Source organism: Pteropus vampyrus, unplaced genomic scaffold (genome assembly GCF_000151845.1).
Source record: "Pteropus vampyrus isolate Shadow unplaced genomic scaffold, Pvam_2.0 Scaffold297, whole genome shotgun sequence".
Lineage (NCBI taxonomy): Eukaryota > Metazoa > Chordata > Mammalia > Chiroptera > Pteropodidae > Pteropus > Pteropus vampyrus.
The window spans coordinates 1,428,721-1,447,407 of NW_011889078.1; the positions used below are offsets into that span (position 1 = coordinate 1,428,721).

The 18,687-nt window shown below is 32.2% G+C and overlaps 1 protein-coding gene across 1 annotated transcript in view; it reads left to right on the forward strand.

Moving 5' to 3' along the window:
- Positions 1–18,687, forward strand: part of SCFD1 (sec1 family domain containing 1) — an 88,597-nt gene that overhangs the window by 31,188 nt on the left and 38,722 nt on the right. Inside the window, exons 9-12 of the mRNA XM_023521159.1 lie at positions 1,373–1,512; positions 4,519–4,609; positions 5,301–5,374; positions 6,066–6,147. Of these exons, the coding sequence (XP_023376927.1) occupies positions 1,373–1,512; positions 4,519–4,609; positions 5,301–5,374; positions 6,066–6,147 (387 nt within the window). The remainder of the gene's footprint in view (positions 1–1,372; positions 1,513–4,518; positions 4,610–5,300; positions 5,375–6,065; positions 6,148–18,687) is intronic.

An 18,687-nucleotide genomic window follows, 5' to 3' on the forward strand; every position in this document is an offset into this window, starting at 1 on the left:
TTAAAAAACTTAACTCTTTGAAAATGTTTTTTAGTATCTTTTGTTTTGTTAGATAATTTTTTAAAAACAAGTGTTCTTCTCAAATGTAGCTGTTAGTATATACTTATTTTACTTTCTTCCTGTACGGATGATTTGTGTAAAATGAGGTTAAGATATGTGAATGGGAAAGTAAGAGGAATTAAATAAGGATACTGTTATGTTTACACCGTGATAATATGAGGAGTCTGTAAAAAAGACAGTATTAACAGATTGAAATATAATATACTATACTCTTGTTACTTACACAACTATGGCAGTAATCATCTATATTTTGCACTCTTTTTTTTGTGGTTGTCATAGGGAAAATAGCAAGGAAAGAAGTTGTTGTAAAGGATTTATTTGAGAAAGTTGCAGGATCTAGACTCAGTATTGATGACCCTGTTTTATCAAGTGGAGATTAAATTCTATTCAGTACATTGGGTTTGCTAAGACCTAGAGGCTTAATCGTTATGTCTTCAAACTAAAGTGATTATATCTCATTCATACTAATTAGTCCATATAATTTCTTGCTTGATTGTCATTCATTTACTCACTAATTGATAACCATGTTTCAACTCTAGCTCACTATTTAGAGTAGAGTTGAACCATAAAAATCTGCCATTACATGAAAGAACCCACATGTCTAATGCAAGAACAAGGGGGAAAGGATAGAAAAGATACTCACATGTGTTTTGTTTTTGTATGTTGGTTTTTTAAGAAATGTCAAAAAATCAAGCCCAACGGGAGTAAAAATAATTCTAGGCAGAAAAATTTAGCATCTACTGGTCTGATCAGCTCTTAGAATTTATGTGAAAGGTAATGCTGTTATTACTGTAGCTTCTATTGGAATTTTTAAAAAATGCAATTCATCAATCAACAGGTCAAAATGTTAAGATTGTTTGTTAGAGGAAACAACTAAGCATCAAGAGGCCTGGTTAAATGAGTATATACAGGTAAATATGGGCCACTACATAGACATGATAAAAATGAAGTAGATATACATGTACAGATAAAGAGCTCTAAAACACATTATTAAATGAGAAAAGGTAAAAGTATGTATAATGTAATCCCATTCTTTAAAAGGATATGTGTATGCTGGCATATGAGTAATATTTTTCTGGAAGGATACACAAGAACCTTAACGTGGTTTTTATATTATTTTTTGAAATTTATTTCCATACATCTACTATTTTAATTAAAACACAAACATTTAAAAGTAACAAAACATTGGAATGGAGTCTTTTATCCTTGGGAATATTAGAAAAGGCTACAAGAATGTTATTTTCCTTGTAGGAAATGTTATGGTTCTTATATTCAGAAAACTATTATTTAAAACTGGATTACTTTTTCCTAGGATTTTCACTTAAACAGAGTTAATTTAGAAGAATCTTCAGGAGTGGAAAATTCTCCAGCTGGTGCTAGACCAAAGAGAAAAAACAAGAAGTCTTATGATTTAACTCCAGTTGATAAATTTTGGCAGAAACATAAAGGAAGGTAAGAACAACATCATTAAAAGATTCACTCCTTAAAAAGAAATGAACATGTCATCTGACTTAATGTATTTGATTTAAAAAAAAAAAAATCGAAAAGGTCATGGTAATTCATCTACACAAGGAGTAGGAACTGTAAATAGTCTATAGATAAGTATCTTTATTGCCTGATTTCTTCCTGACTCCTAGGTTTTTGTTGGTTGTTTTGTAAGGGCACTTCTCTTTTCAACAAGCCCATACCATGTGATTTCGTAGATTTTACAGATAGTCTTTCTAGATTTTATTGCTGTCTTCACTGACCTACAAGACCATTCCTGCTTTTTATTAAAATAGGTTTTTGTGATAGGGAAACACTGAAGTATGATTTTCCTTTTTTGTTTCATGTTTACCCAGTTTTATATATCTGCTATGGAGAATACCTAAATCTGAAAACTAGATTTATTTAAAGTACATTCGAAATAATAGGTGAAAAAATTGTGAAAATTTGCCATGTGACTTGTCATAGGCAGATATACAGATCCCATGCGTTGCTATGTCTCCTTAAAGTTCAGAGTATTTCATGGGCTCATCAACTGTTGTAAAAGTTATTTAGTGGTCATTATGGACAGGGAAATTCTAAACAAACAAAAAAATTATTCTCCTGAAAGAAAAAGAATGTTGTTCATCAGCCATTATGGAAATATGTTATTATTTTGACTATTTAAAGTGTTACTATATCTAATCTGTCTACTGTCTGTCTATATGTAGAGAGAGAGAGGAGAAGGGAAGGAAGGTGGGAGGCGGCGGGGCCTATGTCCTTGATATGGCTGTTCTCTTTAGGCTCTTTTATGTTGAAAGGGAAATAAGGTATAAACTTAGTTCAACATGCTGGAATTTTTTTGTATGTTTTATCTTTTTGTTATTTATAACTTTAACACTGGAAATCATATTGTTATAGCAAAGAATTTGATTTTTCTACAGAGAAAAGCCACTATCTTCCTCTTTCTATGGCAATTTTGGGTACTGTTATAGTATGTTTTAAGTAATTTGTTTCTCTTTAGAATTCCATATCCTATATTTCCTTCCAGAATAGTGAAGTACAAGAAATTACATTTACATAAGACATTTTAAAGTTAACTTTAAAATTTACATTTCCTAATAGGAAAAAGCTTAAGAAAAAAAAAATCTCTTCATTCAAATATGGAAGTTTTAAATATTTTCTTTAGAACATATGTTTAGGAACAATCCAAGAGGTCAGGTGACTATTAAGAACTTTAGTTTTTCAAAGACACTGGGAGACAGCATGGAGTTAAACAAGCGACTTAAATCTCTCTGAGCTTCAGTTTCCTCAGCAGTAAAATGTGAGGATAATTCTACCTAATGCTTTATTTCAGAATGATGTTATGAAGATTAAGCTTTCATTTGTTAAACAAGGGATAAAACCCAGTTCTGGCAGATCCAGAGTCCCTGGTCTTAACAATTAATAGTGTTGACCTCACCAAGACTGATCAGGATTAAATGAGAAAATAGAGACAAATTATTAGTAAAATGTTTTGCATACAGTAAACACTCAATAAATGTAAGCAGTAATTATTGTTTGTTAGCTCTGAGACCTGAAGATACTAGAGATTTTAAGGATCTTCTAGTTCACCCAGCACATTTTACATGCTCAGTGCTATTTTTGGCCAACATAGACTTGCTGAAGTTGGGCTTAGTGCCTGGTGTTTTCATAGAAAACCAGATTATGTTCCTCAAAATCCTTTCAGAACCTCTGTGTTTTCTGTCAGTCCATTGGATAAAATGTGCTGATCATTAGTGAAGTACTATCAAGTGTCAGGGCTGGGGAAAGAGGAAGAGATTTTTGTTTCATTACTGATGAGATGTGACATTTTCTTTCTTGAAGGAGAAAAAGCTTCTGGCCTCCCCTAAGACTGTAGATGAAAAACATTCATGTTAGCAGCCATTTTGTGGTCAACATATATTCATCAAGAATTGTTCAAGATTAGTACCGAGCAACAGTTATTCTATTAGAACTGCTCAGAGATTGCATATCAATTGTGTCAGAAGTTTATGGAAATTACTGCTAAACTGCACTTACCTGGAAGAAGATATCAGGCATTAGACCAACATAATTGGCCTATATTCTGTTTTTACGAGTAGTGTTCTAGCATATTAAGCTTACAGAATTAAAAGATTTTTTTCACAATTTACTGGCGTGTAGTATGTTTAAATAATGCCTTTGTAGTTGCATGGACCTATGATACTATATGTTAATTTGGGTGATAACATTTAATTGGTGCTTGATATACCATGACTTTTTTGTTTTTCAGTTACTTAGATTATTTTTTTTCTAATAGCTTATAGATGAAAAGAAAATGTGATATAGTTAATGAAAAGAATAGAAATAAAATTTATATTTGTTTAGATGTATAAGTATTATGATACACATTTTAAAGAAATAGTATTTGTTATGTGCAGTTACCCTTGAACAGTGCAGAGATTAGAGGCACTGACCTCCCTGCACAGTCGAAAATCTGTGAATAACTTTCGACTCCCCGAAAACAACTGCAATGGACTCTCTGCATTCGAGGATTCAACCAGCTGCTGTTGAGAAAGTGAAAATATTGTTTTTCATCATGGTTGGTTGAACCTGTGGATGTAAAACCTGTAGATACTAAGGGCCAACTGTATTTATTGAAAAAAATCAACGTATAAGTGGACCTATGCATTTCAAACCCAAATTGTTCAAGGGTCAACTGTACGTAGATATCACAAGAGATATAGTTGTAGTTATGCTAAATGTTGTCTGCATTTCAAACCTAAATTGTTCAAGGGTCAACTGTACGTAGATATCACAAGAGATATAGTTGTAGTTATGCTAAACGTTGTCTGCGTATGCATATAGAAAACATTCAGATTCAAATAAGTACATTTATAGTAATAAATCCTCATTGTATACATTTCAAAATTTACACAAAAATCAATCTTTTAATATCATACTCATAGTTTCTTCTATGCAATACTGTTTCAGTCCATTCCCAGAAGTTGCAGAATCAGTTCAGCAAGAGCTAGAATCTTACAGAGCACAGGAAGATGAAGTTAAACGACTTAAAAGCATTATGGTAAGATTCTGTTTGCTTTCTTGGAATTATAGGGAAGAGCATCCGGAGAGAGAAAGAGGTTAACTTTTTTTTTCTCCTAAAAATTCAGGGCCATTCATTGCTTTAATAACAAAATTTCAATTTATAGATAAAAGATCTTTTTCAAAAAGAAATCAAAATACTGAGGAATAGACCAAAATTTTTTAAAGAGGATGCGCCAGGCCCCGGGTGTGTGCCGCGAGCACATGGGAGGAGACGCCCCACCTTCAGAGATCCAGTTTTTAAGGGAAGATGGCAATGTCCATAGGTCAGGGGTGGAAGTGGGGCGGGGGGGAGAATTTAAAAAAAAAAAATTTTTTTTTAAGAATAATATGAATTTATGGTTTGAAAAAAATATATAATGTGGCTTAGCTGCTCATTCTATGCTTTGTTCTAACTTCACATTTCAGCTTTATTGTTTATTACTATGACCTGTGGCAAGTTTCTGGGCCAGTTTCTTTTCCTGAAAATTCCAGCTGATCCTTTTTTAGTCATCCAACCATTTGTTGGTGGCTAGAACTTTTCTATAACTGTGAAAATGCATACGCTTGCTGCTTAAAGGAGAATTATTTTTCTAGGTTACCTAAACCTTTATCAGTGATCTTAGAAATATGTTGAGTATGCTTGGTCTTGGGATCTTTTAGTTGTTGCTGGGACCTTTTTTTCTTTCCAGGGACTAGAAGGGGAAGATGAAGGAGCCATAAGTATGCTTTCTGATAATACTGCTAAGCTAACATCAGCTGTTAGGTAAGTAAGCATTGTATCCTCTTTGAAGTCTTTCTGTTGATAAGATTCATTTAGGAGGTTAAAAAGTTGATTAACACTTTTTATAATAAGAAATAATAGATAATAGCATATGCCTTTAAGATTAAAGAACTAAATTGTGTTTTTAGCATGTTGAAGCTAATTTGTTCCTTCTTTTATATAGCAAATCATATGCTGCTTTCACTAATAAGAGAATTGTATAATGGAGATAATTTTACCAAGAAGATAGTATTGGTGATAAAGTAATGCGAGTTATTAAATTTATTGTTGCTACTGTTAACAGTTAAGCATTTCCTTTTGGACATTTTAAATGCCATCAAGGAGAGAGGAAATGTGTTTTAGAAATATGGGTACAATCATATTTCCATCGATCTAGTTTTATTCTAAACCTCCAAATCTTATAATCAGAAAGTGAAATGGTGAAATAATGATATTCGGGAGGCAGATTATTTTAAACTAAGAAGCATTTCACCCATATTAAAGTGGTAAATACTGTATGTATTCAAGCCTAGAGATTAAATTCAGTTGATAGACAGTTTAACTTGTCTTTTCTTTACTGTTTTACTATTCTTAGTTTCCTCAGAGGAAACACCCAAGTGTGGTTTTTATTAAGGTCTTTGTCATTTTCTTAGAAAATTTAACGGTTAATTTTTCACTTTTTTGATATTTGTAGTTCTCTGCCAGAACTCCTTGAGAAAAAAAGACTTATTGATCTCCATACAAATGTTGCCACTGCTGTTTTAGAACATATAAAGGTAAATTTAACTTTTATCTCCCTCTTAATATAATTTGTATTTATATAGGGTTTTATATTTGGTAAGATGCTTTCATATTCATTATCTCATTGAGCCCTCACTGTAACATTATGACATATAATTATCAAAGGCAGCATTATTACCTTCATTTTTTGCAAATGAGGAAACTTAAGAATCCAGAAAGACTAATGATTTACCCAAGGTCACACATTCAGTAAACAGAAGTTAGATTCTGTGATATTTCTATTATGTTGCACTGCCTTAATACTGTCTCTACATATATGACTCTATTAACAATAGACTTGTATCTAACCATCAGTTATACAGATTTAGACATTCTTTTACTATGTAAAATATCCGTTAATAACATTTTTCATGTAACTTGGTTCTGAACTTTTTAATTTTAGATGAGTCTGTTAGCATTAAAGCTTCTTACTTTCTCTCATTGTACTGTAATTTGGAAACAAATATATTAGATTTTCTGTATGTTGTTATCATAGTTCTTTTTTGTCATTATTTATAGTTACCCCATATGAGCTTGACTTATTCAGTTTTTTTCAGTATTCTATAGTTATTTATTCTCTAGACATGGAGCTGAATTCCGATGACAGCTTGATCGTATGCTAGGATGTGGTTATTACTGACTACTGCTTGCCATTTAATATGATACATTTGAAAAAGTAATGTAAAAATAAAGCTGAACATGCTTACTGCCTGTCAAAGATGTTGATAACACCTTGGATTTATAGAAAAGGGACTTAAACCTTTCTTTTTTAATTATTTAAAAAGTTACGGAGCATTAGAAATGAGCTAATATAAATAGATAATGAGCATGGTGCAGCAGGGAATGTAAACCTGCATAATTTCTGTTAAACTGACAACCTAATTTTTTTCTTTGTTCTACATCTTGATATTGATACTTGCTATTTTCTTATACCTACAAGAATAGAAACATAATTGTTCAATCTTTAAATGATTCTACTGATGATATTTTCCATTTTATATGTAGCATCTCCCTAAGTGGGAAAAGACTTATGATAGATCTCTTTATCTGAGGTCTTAATCTCCTGAGGAAATAATATATATAAAATATATATGATTTTATATGAAATACAACAGAGAGCTGTATAGAAAATATCCTTCAGGAGAAAGGACTTTACTTACAAGGCAAAGACCATCATCTAATATAAAAAGTTTTTAAATGTATTGCACTAAAACAAATTTTGGTTTCTAGTTTTTTAAACTATAAGTATATAATAATGATCTTATGATCTATTCAACAAACATTTTTTGAGTACTTGCTGTATGCCAGGCAGGATGCTAGGTGCTACATGCAAATAGACAGACAATTAAAAACAAATTCTAAGAAGTTATGACAGTTGTTTTGTTTTGTTTTTTAAGTTTATTGGGGTAACATTGGTTAATACAATCATATAATTTTCAAGTGTACATTATCATTTGACATCTGTATATTCTATCGTGTATTTACCACCCAAAGTCCCGTTTCCTTCAGCTACCATATATTTGATCCCTTTACCCACTTCACCCTTCCCCTTCCCCCCTATAATTTACCCCCTTTACCCCCCTTCTCTTCCTCCTCCTCCACCCCACTAGTAACCACTACTCTATAGTCTTCTCTTAACCACTAGTCTATAGTCCATGTCCATGTGTCTCTGTTTGTTTGTCCTGCTCATTTGTTGCTTTTAGGTTTATATCCTACATATAAGTGATATCATGTGATTTTCAACTTTTTCTGTCTGGCTTATTTTGCTTAGCATGATTATCTCAAGGTCCATCCGTGTTGTTGCAAATGGCAGTATTTAGTTATGACAGTTGTTAATAGTTCTATGTGTGCTTTGAGATTTAAGCTGCTCTGTGGATTTCCTTTGACTTATAGGGTTTTAAAAGTTTATTTTTATATTTAACTTTCTGACCTCAGTTCTTAAAGCTATAAACCCAGGAAAATGCCAAGCTCATCTACCAAAATAAGTTGCGTAACCCAAAGTAACTAACTATTGTACCTATGGAAAGGGCACAGTTTCATCCTATTCATAAAACTTTACAAACGTTATCTTGCTACAAATGTATATGAATATATCCCAGGTCAGAAACTAGAGCTTATGGTTTGAGAAAATTCTAGTTAAAGTAATTTACTTATTCAGTCATGTATATTGAGTGGCTTGTGTATATTGTGCTATGCTCAATTCCGTAGATTCTGTAGTAAACAAGACGTAAGCTCTCTGTTCTCTTGGAGCTAATTGTAGTAACAATGAACAAAGTAAACAAATTAGAAAACAAGATAACTTCAGGCATTTAGGTAATGTGAAAACGACAAAAACAGGATGATATGAGACAATAGAGAATGGCTGAGAGAGCTGCTCTCAGTGGTTAGGAGTAAGTAGATAGGGAAATCACCTTTGATGAGGTGCTGTTTTGAATTGAGACCCGAATCACAAGAAGGAGCCAGTTTATGAAAATCACAGGGCCAAACATTCTAGGCAGAAGGACTAATAAGTGCAAAGGCCTTACATAGGAACAAGTTGATGTGTTTGAGGACCTAGAAGACTAATGTACTTAGGGTGAGTAGGGAAAGAGTGATAGACTGTGGGGTCAAGAGAAATAGGAATTTCAACATTATTAGAAGTCATTGGAGATAAATGACATGATCTGATTTATGTTTTAAGTGGAGAATGGACAGGAATGTGAGAGTGGTGAATTCTGGAAGTAAATGTGGAAATGAAAGAATAGCTGTTATAGCTGTCTTGGTGAAAAAAAAAATGGTGTTTTTTAAGGCAAAGTGTACTTAAATTCTTTATGGTATTTATAATTTTACACTAATGATTGTATGTGTTTTTCCAAATAATTTTGTGCTAATGGAGGCTATCTGTCTGAAATACTTTAATATGCCACCATGCCTGACCCAAACAAATTCTGCTTTAAGACTTGGTCATTTCGCTCTCTTCATAAAAGAAGATGTTTCTTCAAGGGCTAATTGGCAAGTATCTTATGCTAAGAAATGAATTTGTCATTCAAGGTCTTAAGTGATTTTATATGAAAGCTATACATTTTGGAAGTTTTTCGTTGTTGTTGTTTTTTTTTTGCTGTAACTTAAGGAAGACACCCTTTCCTAATAGGTTCTGATTTAAAGAAACTGTGCTATCAAGGACATTCATTTGCAGAAAGAAAATAATGTCATTATGGAATACACTATTCTTCATTGGGTTGTTCTAAGAAACTCAGTTAATATCAGGTTTTTAAATATCATTGATAAAGCAGCATATACGTATAAATTATAGTTCCATTTAATAAATCACATACTCTGTTATCCTGATGTAAGAAATTCTATTAACAGAGAAAAATTGGAATATTTTCTGTGAAAAGTCCTCTTATAATGTTGACCATCTCTTTTAAGTCGTTCTTCTCCCTTTTCCCTAGCATATAAACTTCATTATTTCTAGTTATAAAATTTCTTCTCATAGTTTTTCATAATTATTAAATTTCTAATTATATAATGTTTACTTTTCAGTGTCATGTTTATACCATTCCTAAGTTCTTCTATCTACCTCTGGTTATAATGTTATTATTAGTTAAAGAAGTATTTTTCTCCATGATCTCTTGCACTCGTCACCAGAATTTAACCATCTGAGCTTCACTTATTTGTAAATGTTTATTCATGTAAGCAGTAAATATTTTTTTTACTTTTATTAGCAAGGATATTACGACTTTTTATACAGAGATCTCAGAACACTTCTCTTGATAATTGTCTATATTGCAGTTTTGCAATACGTCATTTTCTGAAACAGAGTCCTAGAAGAAATTAATTTCTTTAGAAGTCTTGGCAGTTATCCAGCAATTAATATTTTGGTAGAAAGTTAAAAACAGCGTACCAGTTTGCAACATCTTTAGCAAATGTTATCACTTAAGTTTATTTAGGTATTCTGAGTATTTTAGTGGCTTGGGTAGTTAACTTTGGTCTAATAGATTAAAGAGTAAATTGTTGAATTCTCATTTTTATTTGAGTAATCCATACCTTTTAAACCTTTTCCTTAGCAACTTTTTTATTTCTAATACAAATATGACTTTCCTCACTTGCTGGTTGTTGGGGAATGGCTTCTGGGATTACTTAATAATTTGTAGCTAAAATTTTAATTTATTTTAATTATTGTTATTCACCTGCGTAGTCAAATTGAATTCAGTGCTCTTTAGCATCAGGTACGTAAGAAAAGTAAAAGTCACAGTATGCTAGAGGTAGAAATGGCATTATGTGCTCTTTCATCTCTTGCTCCCACTTGAGAGAGAGTTGTAACATCAGAATGCTCTTTCCTTTTGTAGCCAGCAAAGAACAAGCTGTTAATAAGCTGTTGTGAATCAAGTTTTCATTGATGCTGAATCCTCATTTTTGTTCTGCTACTTCTTGTGGAGAAAGTTAAGAGGTACTGAATTAGATCTAAAGGTAACATCTGACTAAGCAAACATGTATAGCCTTAGGTCTACACTCAGCAAGGCTTAGCCCTTGCTAGTAATGCTAGCTTTTAACCACAGTCCCTCCTATGAGTGGGAAAAGAAGATTGTTTCTATAAAACTAAGTTACACAACTCAGAAAGACTCAATAAAGATGGTGATTTAATTGTTTAAATTTGTAGGGAGTAAAAAAAAAAAAAAACAAAACAACCCTTTCAAAAAATTCAAAAAATATTAAAATTACTTTGCAAATGTCTTTAAATCTTTTTGTTCTACTTCAAAGCAACTGAAACTGGAAATCATAAGTGATCCCTTATAAAGATATGCTTTATGCAAGAAAGAAAAAAATTTCAGTCAGTGAACCTTGTACCCAAAGAAAAGTTCTTAGACCTTCATCAGGATTGACAGACAGTTGTACATTTTAGGTCTTAAGTTAAAAGGCTATGTTTAAAACATATACACAACACAGATCCTTTTTTACCATTATTTATATTAACCGACTTTGATTAACTGATCACTATTCTGCTCACAGTAAATTTTTAAAAATTCCTAGTATAGTACATTTTACTATACTAGGAATCAGAACATTTCTCTGGCTGGATTTTGACTGATCTATTTTAAACAACCTCTTCTCCAGTGTATGTACTAAGAGAATGTTCTTATGACCTTGGTGTCTTTTCTTCAAAGCAGGGGAAAAATATATTCTGTAGCAGGAAGTCCTCAATAGATAAGCTATCACCATCTCCTACCTCTTCTCATCCCAAATAAGATTAGTCAGTATCAGAATTTGAAAAAGTTTTCCTTACTTCAGGTATGACCAGAGAGAGCTCTCAAGAGTAGTCTTTGGTCATACCTAGAATAAGGAATATCATTCAACTTCCCACACATTGTGAATTTTTGGAGACTGCATCCACTTCCCCCCCCCACCCCCCAAAAGTATGAAATTACCATTCTCTAGCTCTATGTTCTCACTTCTCTGCCATATGCTTTTGTGAAGATGAAATGTTATCATATAGCAAGACCCATTTAATAGATTCATAAAGGTTAAATTCAAAGAAATAAAGACTTCTCAAAACCCAGTAATAAAATAAACAACTCAGCTTAAAAAATGACCAAAGTATTTGAACCAGAGACTTGACTGAAAAAATATACAGAAAATAAATAAGTTAAACATTCATAGTCATTAGAAAAATGCATACTAAACCACAGTGAAAAACCACTACCCAGGATAAATGAAATCATATGTTCATTGTACACAAACATTCATAGCAGCATCTTTGTAATAGCCAAAAACTGAAAACAACACCATGTTCATCAACAGGTGAATTGGATAAACAAATCATAATATATCCTTACAACAGAATACTATTCAGCAATAAAAAGGAAAATATTTTTGATACATTATAACAATGTAATGAATCTCAAAATAATTAGAGTAAAAGAAGCCACATTTTTTAAAAAGTACATAATCTATGATTACATAAAATTCGTAAACATGAACCTAATTTAGTGACAGAAAGTAAGTCAGTGCTTGTCTTAGGACAGGGAAAAGAGTGTTGGAGGGCCAAAAGGGAAGCATTATAACTAGGAAACTTCTGGGTAATGAATGATATGTTCACTCTCTGGATTGTGCTCATGATTTCATAGGTTCATAGATTTGTTAAAATTCTGTATTATATGTCAGTCACTTCAATAAAAGTGAAAACTTCAAATGGTTTAATGTGCGTTTATTTTAAATCTTTTATAGATTAAAAGAAAAGATTTTTGTTTGAGTCGTCGAGAAAGCCAAAGATTAATGTCAGTAATTTGAACTTTTGGCTTTAGGTTTAAGGTGACCTAGAATAGCAAGAAACAGAGAATATGATACACAGTTTGTGAATAGGTAAGCCTGGGAGATTTGTACAGATTTTTCCTTTATAGGCTATGCAAAAGGATAAATGCAGGGAGTAGAAGCAAACAGACATGAACAGTAAAATGTTTAAAATAAAAGGAGAGGATAGGTGCATTCCTTATTTCTTTAATACATTTCTCAGTTTATACCTTGACTTGTTCTACAGAATTCAAAGTTGCTTACAATGACAGCACGTAGAATAGCCAAATAGAGAATAATGAGATTCAGATATGTAAATTAGAGTAGAAAGTCTAAAATCAAACATAGTCCTTAAAAAATTCCTCTGTTCTTTGGCCTTCATTTTCCAGAGTCCTTCATGAACCTCCCATGGAACTTAGGACTTTCAAGCTAGTAGGAACCTTGGAAGAGTTCTGAGTAGATTCCATACATTAGTAGGTTTCTTTCTTGGTCAAATAAGGTTAAAAATATAATTTACTGTGTTCTCCTCTTGGAGATTCACAATGCAGTGTAATATGTAACATAGTCTGGAAGTCATGTGTTTAAAAAACTTAACCAGTATTTCTCAAATTCTTTTGACTTTGGCATACTTTTAGGTAATAGTTATAACTAACTCTAAGAAGTAGCATTCTGCTGAACATATTTTGTGAAATACTCTTGTTTAATAAATGAAGGAACCAAGACACCCCTCTCTTAGCTCCAAAACAAGTTAAATGTTTCCTAGTTAATGGCAGGGTTGGAACTCAGACTTGGAACTTTCTGTATTTTGTCTTGTTTTTTTTGCCATGCCATTTATCATTGTTATTCAGTTTCAGTCCAAATCAGTTTATCAAGTGAAGCCAAGAACGTCTCATTTAAAGAAATGCCTTAAAGAGCTTCACATTCTTTTACCTGACTCCTTCTGATAATGCCATTGTCCCTTTAATATGTAATTATTGATAACCTACAATGTACAGTTCTGTGGCTGGTTCTTTCTTTAATCTTAGTGAAAATATTTACACTGTAATCGTTATGCAAATGCTGGAGCACTTTAAAAATAACATGCCTTTTGAGATGCTATATAAATTAGCTTCACTTTACTACAGTGCCTTATAGAGTGCTTTATACTTCACAGATATTTTACGATCAAACATAGTGTCCACAGATCATAATCCTAGGCTGAAGAATATGAACATGTGGTTTTTTTTCCTTTTCAAGGAAAGAACAAACTTTTTTATGTCAGATAATTTAACATAATAGATAATTTCCTCCGTTCTACAGAGGAAAATGAATCTCAGAGGTATTGAATAATTGACCAACTGCCAGAAATTGAACTTTGGCTTTTGACTTTTAAGTCTCATGCTCTGCCATGTTGTAATTCCTTGAAATGTATCCACCAAAAATTTAGTGATAATTATTTTGCTCTTCTGTAATCTCTTTGGAGCAACTGTAGGATCATAAGTAATTTAAACAAAAAAATAGAGGGAAGTACAGACCCCTGATTGTCTTATTAAAATATTTGATCTTTTTTTGTTGTTGTTTCATTCATTTAAAAAATAGTCTTGTGTTTTTTGTTCATGAGTGCTTAAATAGAAAATGAAAATTAAGTAGTCAACTGTAATTAAGTTTCATAAAACACCCACTTTTCAAAATAATGGATTTTTTTTAAAGGTCAGTTATGTTGAAGTACTGATAATCAAATTTCACACTAGGGTTACATACTGACTGGTAGCAAACACTAATACACACAAACAAATGTATTATATACTCTATTATAAATGTTAGACTGTATATATATATGTATGTATGTATATATATTTTGAAGCACATGCAAAATAATCTCTAAATTATTTTGAGTCAGTTTATATATACCCATGAAGAAGTAAAAATGGAAGATTGTTATTCAAAGCTACAAAAATTTTCCCAAGATTTTGCAGACATACTTTATTAAATGCGACCCTTTCTTTTGTTTTCCATTATATACATGCCTTTTTTCAATTTTTTTTAATAGGCTTTATTTTTTAAAGCCATTTTACATCTGAAAAATAGATGAAAAGTACAGAGAATTTCCCTATACTCCCTTAGCTACTCGCCTCCAGATTCCCCTATTATTAACATCTTGAATTAGTGTGGTACATTTGTTAAAATTGATAAGCCAATATAAATACCTTATTACTAAAGTTCATAGTTTGCACTAGGATTCACTCTTTGTGTTATACATTCAGTGGGTTTTGACAAATGTATAAAGACTCGTTACCATTTTACAGTATTATACAAAATAGTTCACTGCCCTAAAAACCACCTATGTTCCACCTATTCATCCCTTCTTCCTTGCCCCCAAATCCCTGACAACCACTGATCTTTTTACTGTCTCCACAATATTGTCTTCGAGAATATCATAGAGTTGGAATAATATAGTACTGTGTAGCCTGTTCAGATTGGCTTCTTTCACTTAGTAATATACACTTAAGATCCTTCCATGTTGGTTTCTTCCAAGTTTTTGACAGTTATGAATAAAGGTGCTATAGACATTCATGTGAAGGTTTTGGGTGGATGTAAGTTTTCAACTCTGTTGGCTAAATACCAAAGAGGGTGATTGCTGAATCATATAACAGTATGTTTAGGTTTGTAACAAACTGCTAGCTACCAAACTGTTTTCCAAAGTGGCTATTATCATTGCAATCCCACCAGCAACAAATGAGAGTTCCTGTTGCTCCATGCTCTTGCTGGCATTTGTCAGTATTGGATTTCAGCCATTCTAATAGGTATGTATAGATATCTTGTTGTTTTAATTTGCAGGTCTCTAATGACATATGCTGTGGAGCATCTTTTCATATACTACTTGCCGTCTGTATCTTTGGTGAGGTGTCCGTTCAGGTCTTTGGCCCATTTTTTTAATTGGGTTACTTGTTTTCTTTTTGTTGAGTTTTAAAAGTTCTTTGTATTTTTTGGAAATACAAAAGACATATTTAAATGGATTTAAATCCATTAAAGGATATGTCTTTTACAAATATTTTCTCACAGTCTATAGCTTGTCTTCTCATTCTCTTGACAATGTCTTTCAAAGAACAGAAGCTTTTAATTAAGTCCAGCTCATTGATTATTTTTTTCATGGATTGCGCCTTTGGTGTTGTATCTAAAAAGTCATCAATATGCCCAAGGTCATCTAAATTTTCTCATAAGTTATCCCCCAAGAGTTTTATAGTTTTGCATTTTACATTTAGGTCTGTCGTCCATTTTTAGTTAATACATGTGAAAGTTGTCTGTGTGTAGATTCATTTTTTTGCATGTAGATAGATGTCCAGCTGTTCTAGCACAATTTTTTGAAAAGACTGTCTTTTTCCATTGAATCGCATTTGCTTTTCTGTCAGAGATCTTTTGACTTTGTGTGCGTCTATTTCTCCACTCTTTTCTGTTCCGTTGATATATTTGTCTACTTTTTGGCGAGTACACAATCTTAATTACTGTAGCTTTATTGTAAGTCTTAAAAATCAGGTATTGTCTAGTCCTCCATTTTTTTTTCCTCTTTGAACAGGGATCCCTAAACCCCTATTAGGAAACAAGCCACACAGCAGGAGGTAAGCAGCAGGCTAGCAAGCAAAGTTTCATGTGTATTTGCAGCCACTCCCCAGTGCTAGCATCGTGGTCTCAGATCATCAGGCGTTAGATTCTCATAGAAGCACTGGTCCCTGGTGCCAAAAGGGTTGGGGACCCTTGTCCTTGAATATTACATTGGCTCTTTTGGGTGTTACATGTTTTCATATAAACCTTAGAGTTAATTCGTCAGTATCTACAAAATGACTTGCTGGAATTTTGATTGGGATTGAATCTGTAGATCAAATTGAGAACAGACATCTTGACAATTTTGAGTCTTCCTATTCATAAACATGGAATATCTCTCCATTTATTTAGTTATTCCTTGATTTCTTTCATCAGCATTCTATAGTTTTTCTCATATAGATCTTGTATATATTTCATTAGATTTATAACTATTGCACTTATTTATGTTTTGAATACTAATAGAAATAGTATTGCTCTTTTAATTTCAAATTTTAATTGTTCATAGGTATTGGAAAGCAGTTGACTTTTATATATTAACCTTGCATCCTGCAACCTTGCTGTAATTAGTTATTAGTTTTTCGTAGTTTGTTTGGGGTTTTCCATATAGACATGTCATCTGTGAACAAAGACAGTATTATTTTTTTCCCATGCTGTATTCCATTTGTTTTCTTGTCTTACTGCATTTGTTAAGGCCTCCACTATGATGTTGACAAGGAGTGTGAAGAGACATCGTTGCCTTTTTCCTCATGTAGGCTTTGACTTTTGTGTATTAATCTTGTATCTTGAAACCTTGCTACAGTCGCTTATTCCAGAAATTTTGTGTTGTTTCTTTAGCATTTCCTACATTGACAGTCATGTCATCTGCAAACACAGACAGTTTTATTTCTTCCTTCCCAATGCATATCCTTTTATTTTATGTTTATTGTATTAGGGCTTCCAGTATAATGTTGAATAGGAGTGTGAGAGGGGGCATCCTTGCCTTGTTTCCAGAATTAACAGGTGAGCATCTAGTTTTTCATTTGCATTCTATTTTCTGGAAGACATAGAGGATTAGTATAATTCCATCCTTAAATGTTTGATAGAATTCACTAGTGAACCCATCTAGACCTGATGCTTTCTGTTTGGGAAGGTTATTAATTATTGGTCAATTTCTTTAATAGATATAGGCCAACTTAATTATGTTTCTCCTTTAGTGAGTTTAGGTAGATTGTGTCTTTCAAGGAATTGGTTTATGTCATGGACTCAGTTGATGGCCCCTCTTTCATTTCTGATGTTAGTTGTTTGTGTTCCCTCTCCCTTTTTCTGAGTTAACCTGGCTAGAGATTTGTCAGTTTTATCGATCTTTTCCAAGATCAGCTTTTGGTTCCAGTGATTTTTCTCTATTTCTTGTTTTTAATTTCATTGATTTCTGCTTATTTCATTGATTTCTGCTCTGATTTTTATTCTTCTGCTTACTTTGAATTTAATTTTCTCTTTTCCTTGGCGTATCTTTTTAAGAGTTCAACATATTGGTAGTATAAATTAAAACTAAATGTCCTAGTAAAATAAAACTTATAATTGTTTACAAGTGTCATGTAAATCTCTATTTTTTTCAGAAATATATAGATAAAGCAGTTTTTTGGTATTTCATTATAATAAAGTTGCTAATGTTTGTATTTTTAACACTTGTCATCTATAAAGACCACTTCGTGTACATTTAAAATTTTTATTACATAGATCATTGTAGTCAGAATTTAAGTATTTTTAGTAGGAGTCAATAGATATGATAAATTTATAAATTAGAGTTGTTTCCTTATTCTAAAATAGGTTTAAGGCAGCTTTCAATAAATAGCACGTATGACAAAAATAATGAAAAAGAAACAGAATAGTTGCTATATAGTTATAATGGCAATTCTCAAATTTGGCTTGGAAATTTCTGAAAACCAAGATAAAAAGTAAGAGGCAATTAAGTTTAAAAATAAACTTCTTATCAAAAAGGAGAATTTCAGTTTTTTACTCTAAGCAAAGTATTCCTTAGCATTGCCTATGTCAGGCATTATCTAGAGTAAAATGAGTGATGTGATGATGCAGTATTTTAATATCAGTTACAATCATGGATTTGGTATGGCAACTTTAATGAAAGCCAAAATATAATAATAATGAAGAAATGTAATTAAATGAAGTTATCAGGGTAGAAAGATCTAAGTTTATAGCCTTTTAGTATCTAGAATTAAAGAATTGCACATTCTTTAATATATTACCACTTTTTTAAAACTGGGCTTTTGATAAGGAATTAGATAACAGAGAAGTTGAAGTTACGCATTCTGATTCTGTTCTGATATGGTGATTCAAAGCGATGCCAGAATTTCACTGGTTTTGGTTGAGAGAAAAATGCATATGTTTAGAAATAAGATATCCAAGTAGTGAGGTTGATGCCTTTGGTAGAAATTGAAGATCTTAACCAGGTTCCATACCAGTACACTGTCCCACCTCTGTACAGAAGTAGGAAGAGGTATAAGAATGAATTTTATTCAGGATTTCTAAGTCATGCCGACATATGGACAAGTGCCCCAAAGTAAATATTTCCAGCCACCTGTGTTATAGAGCACCTCCAAATATAATTTCATGGATCATCTGGTTTTTTTGCAACATAATTTTTCATGTTGGCACACCCATTCAAACCCATCAGTTTGAAATGCAACAAAATATAC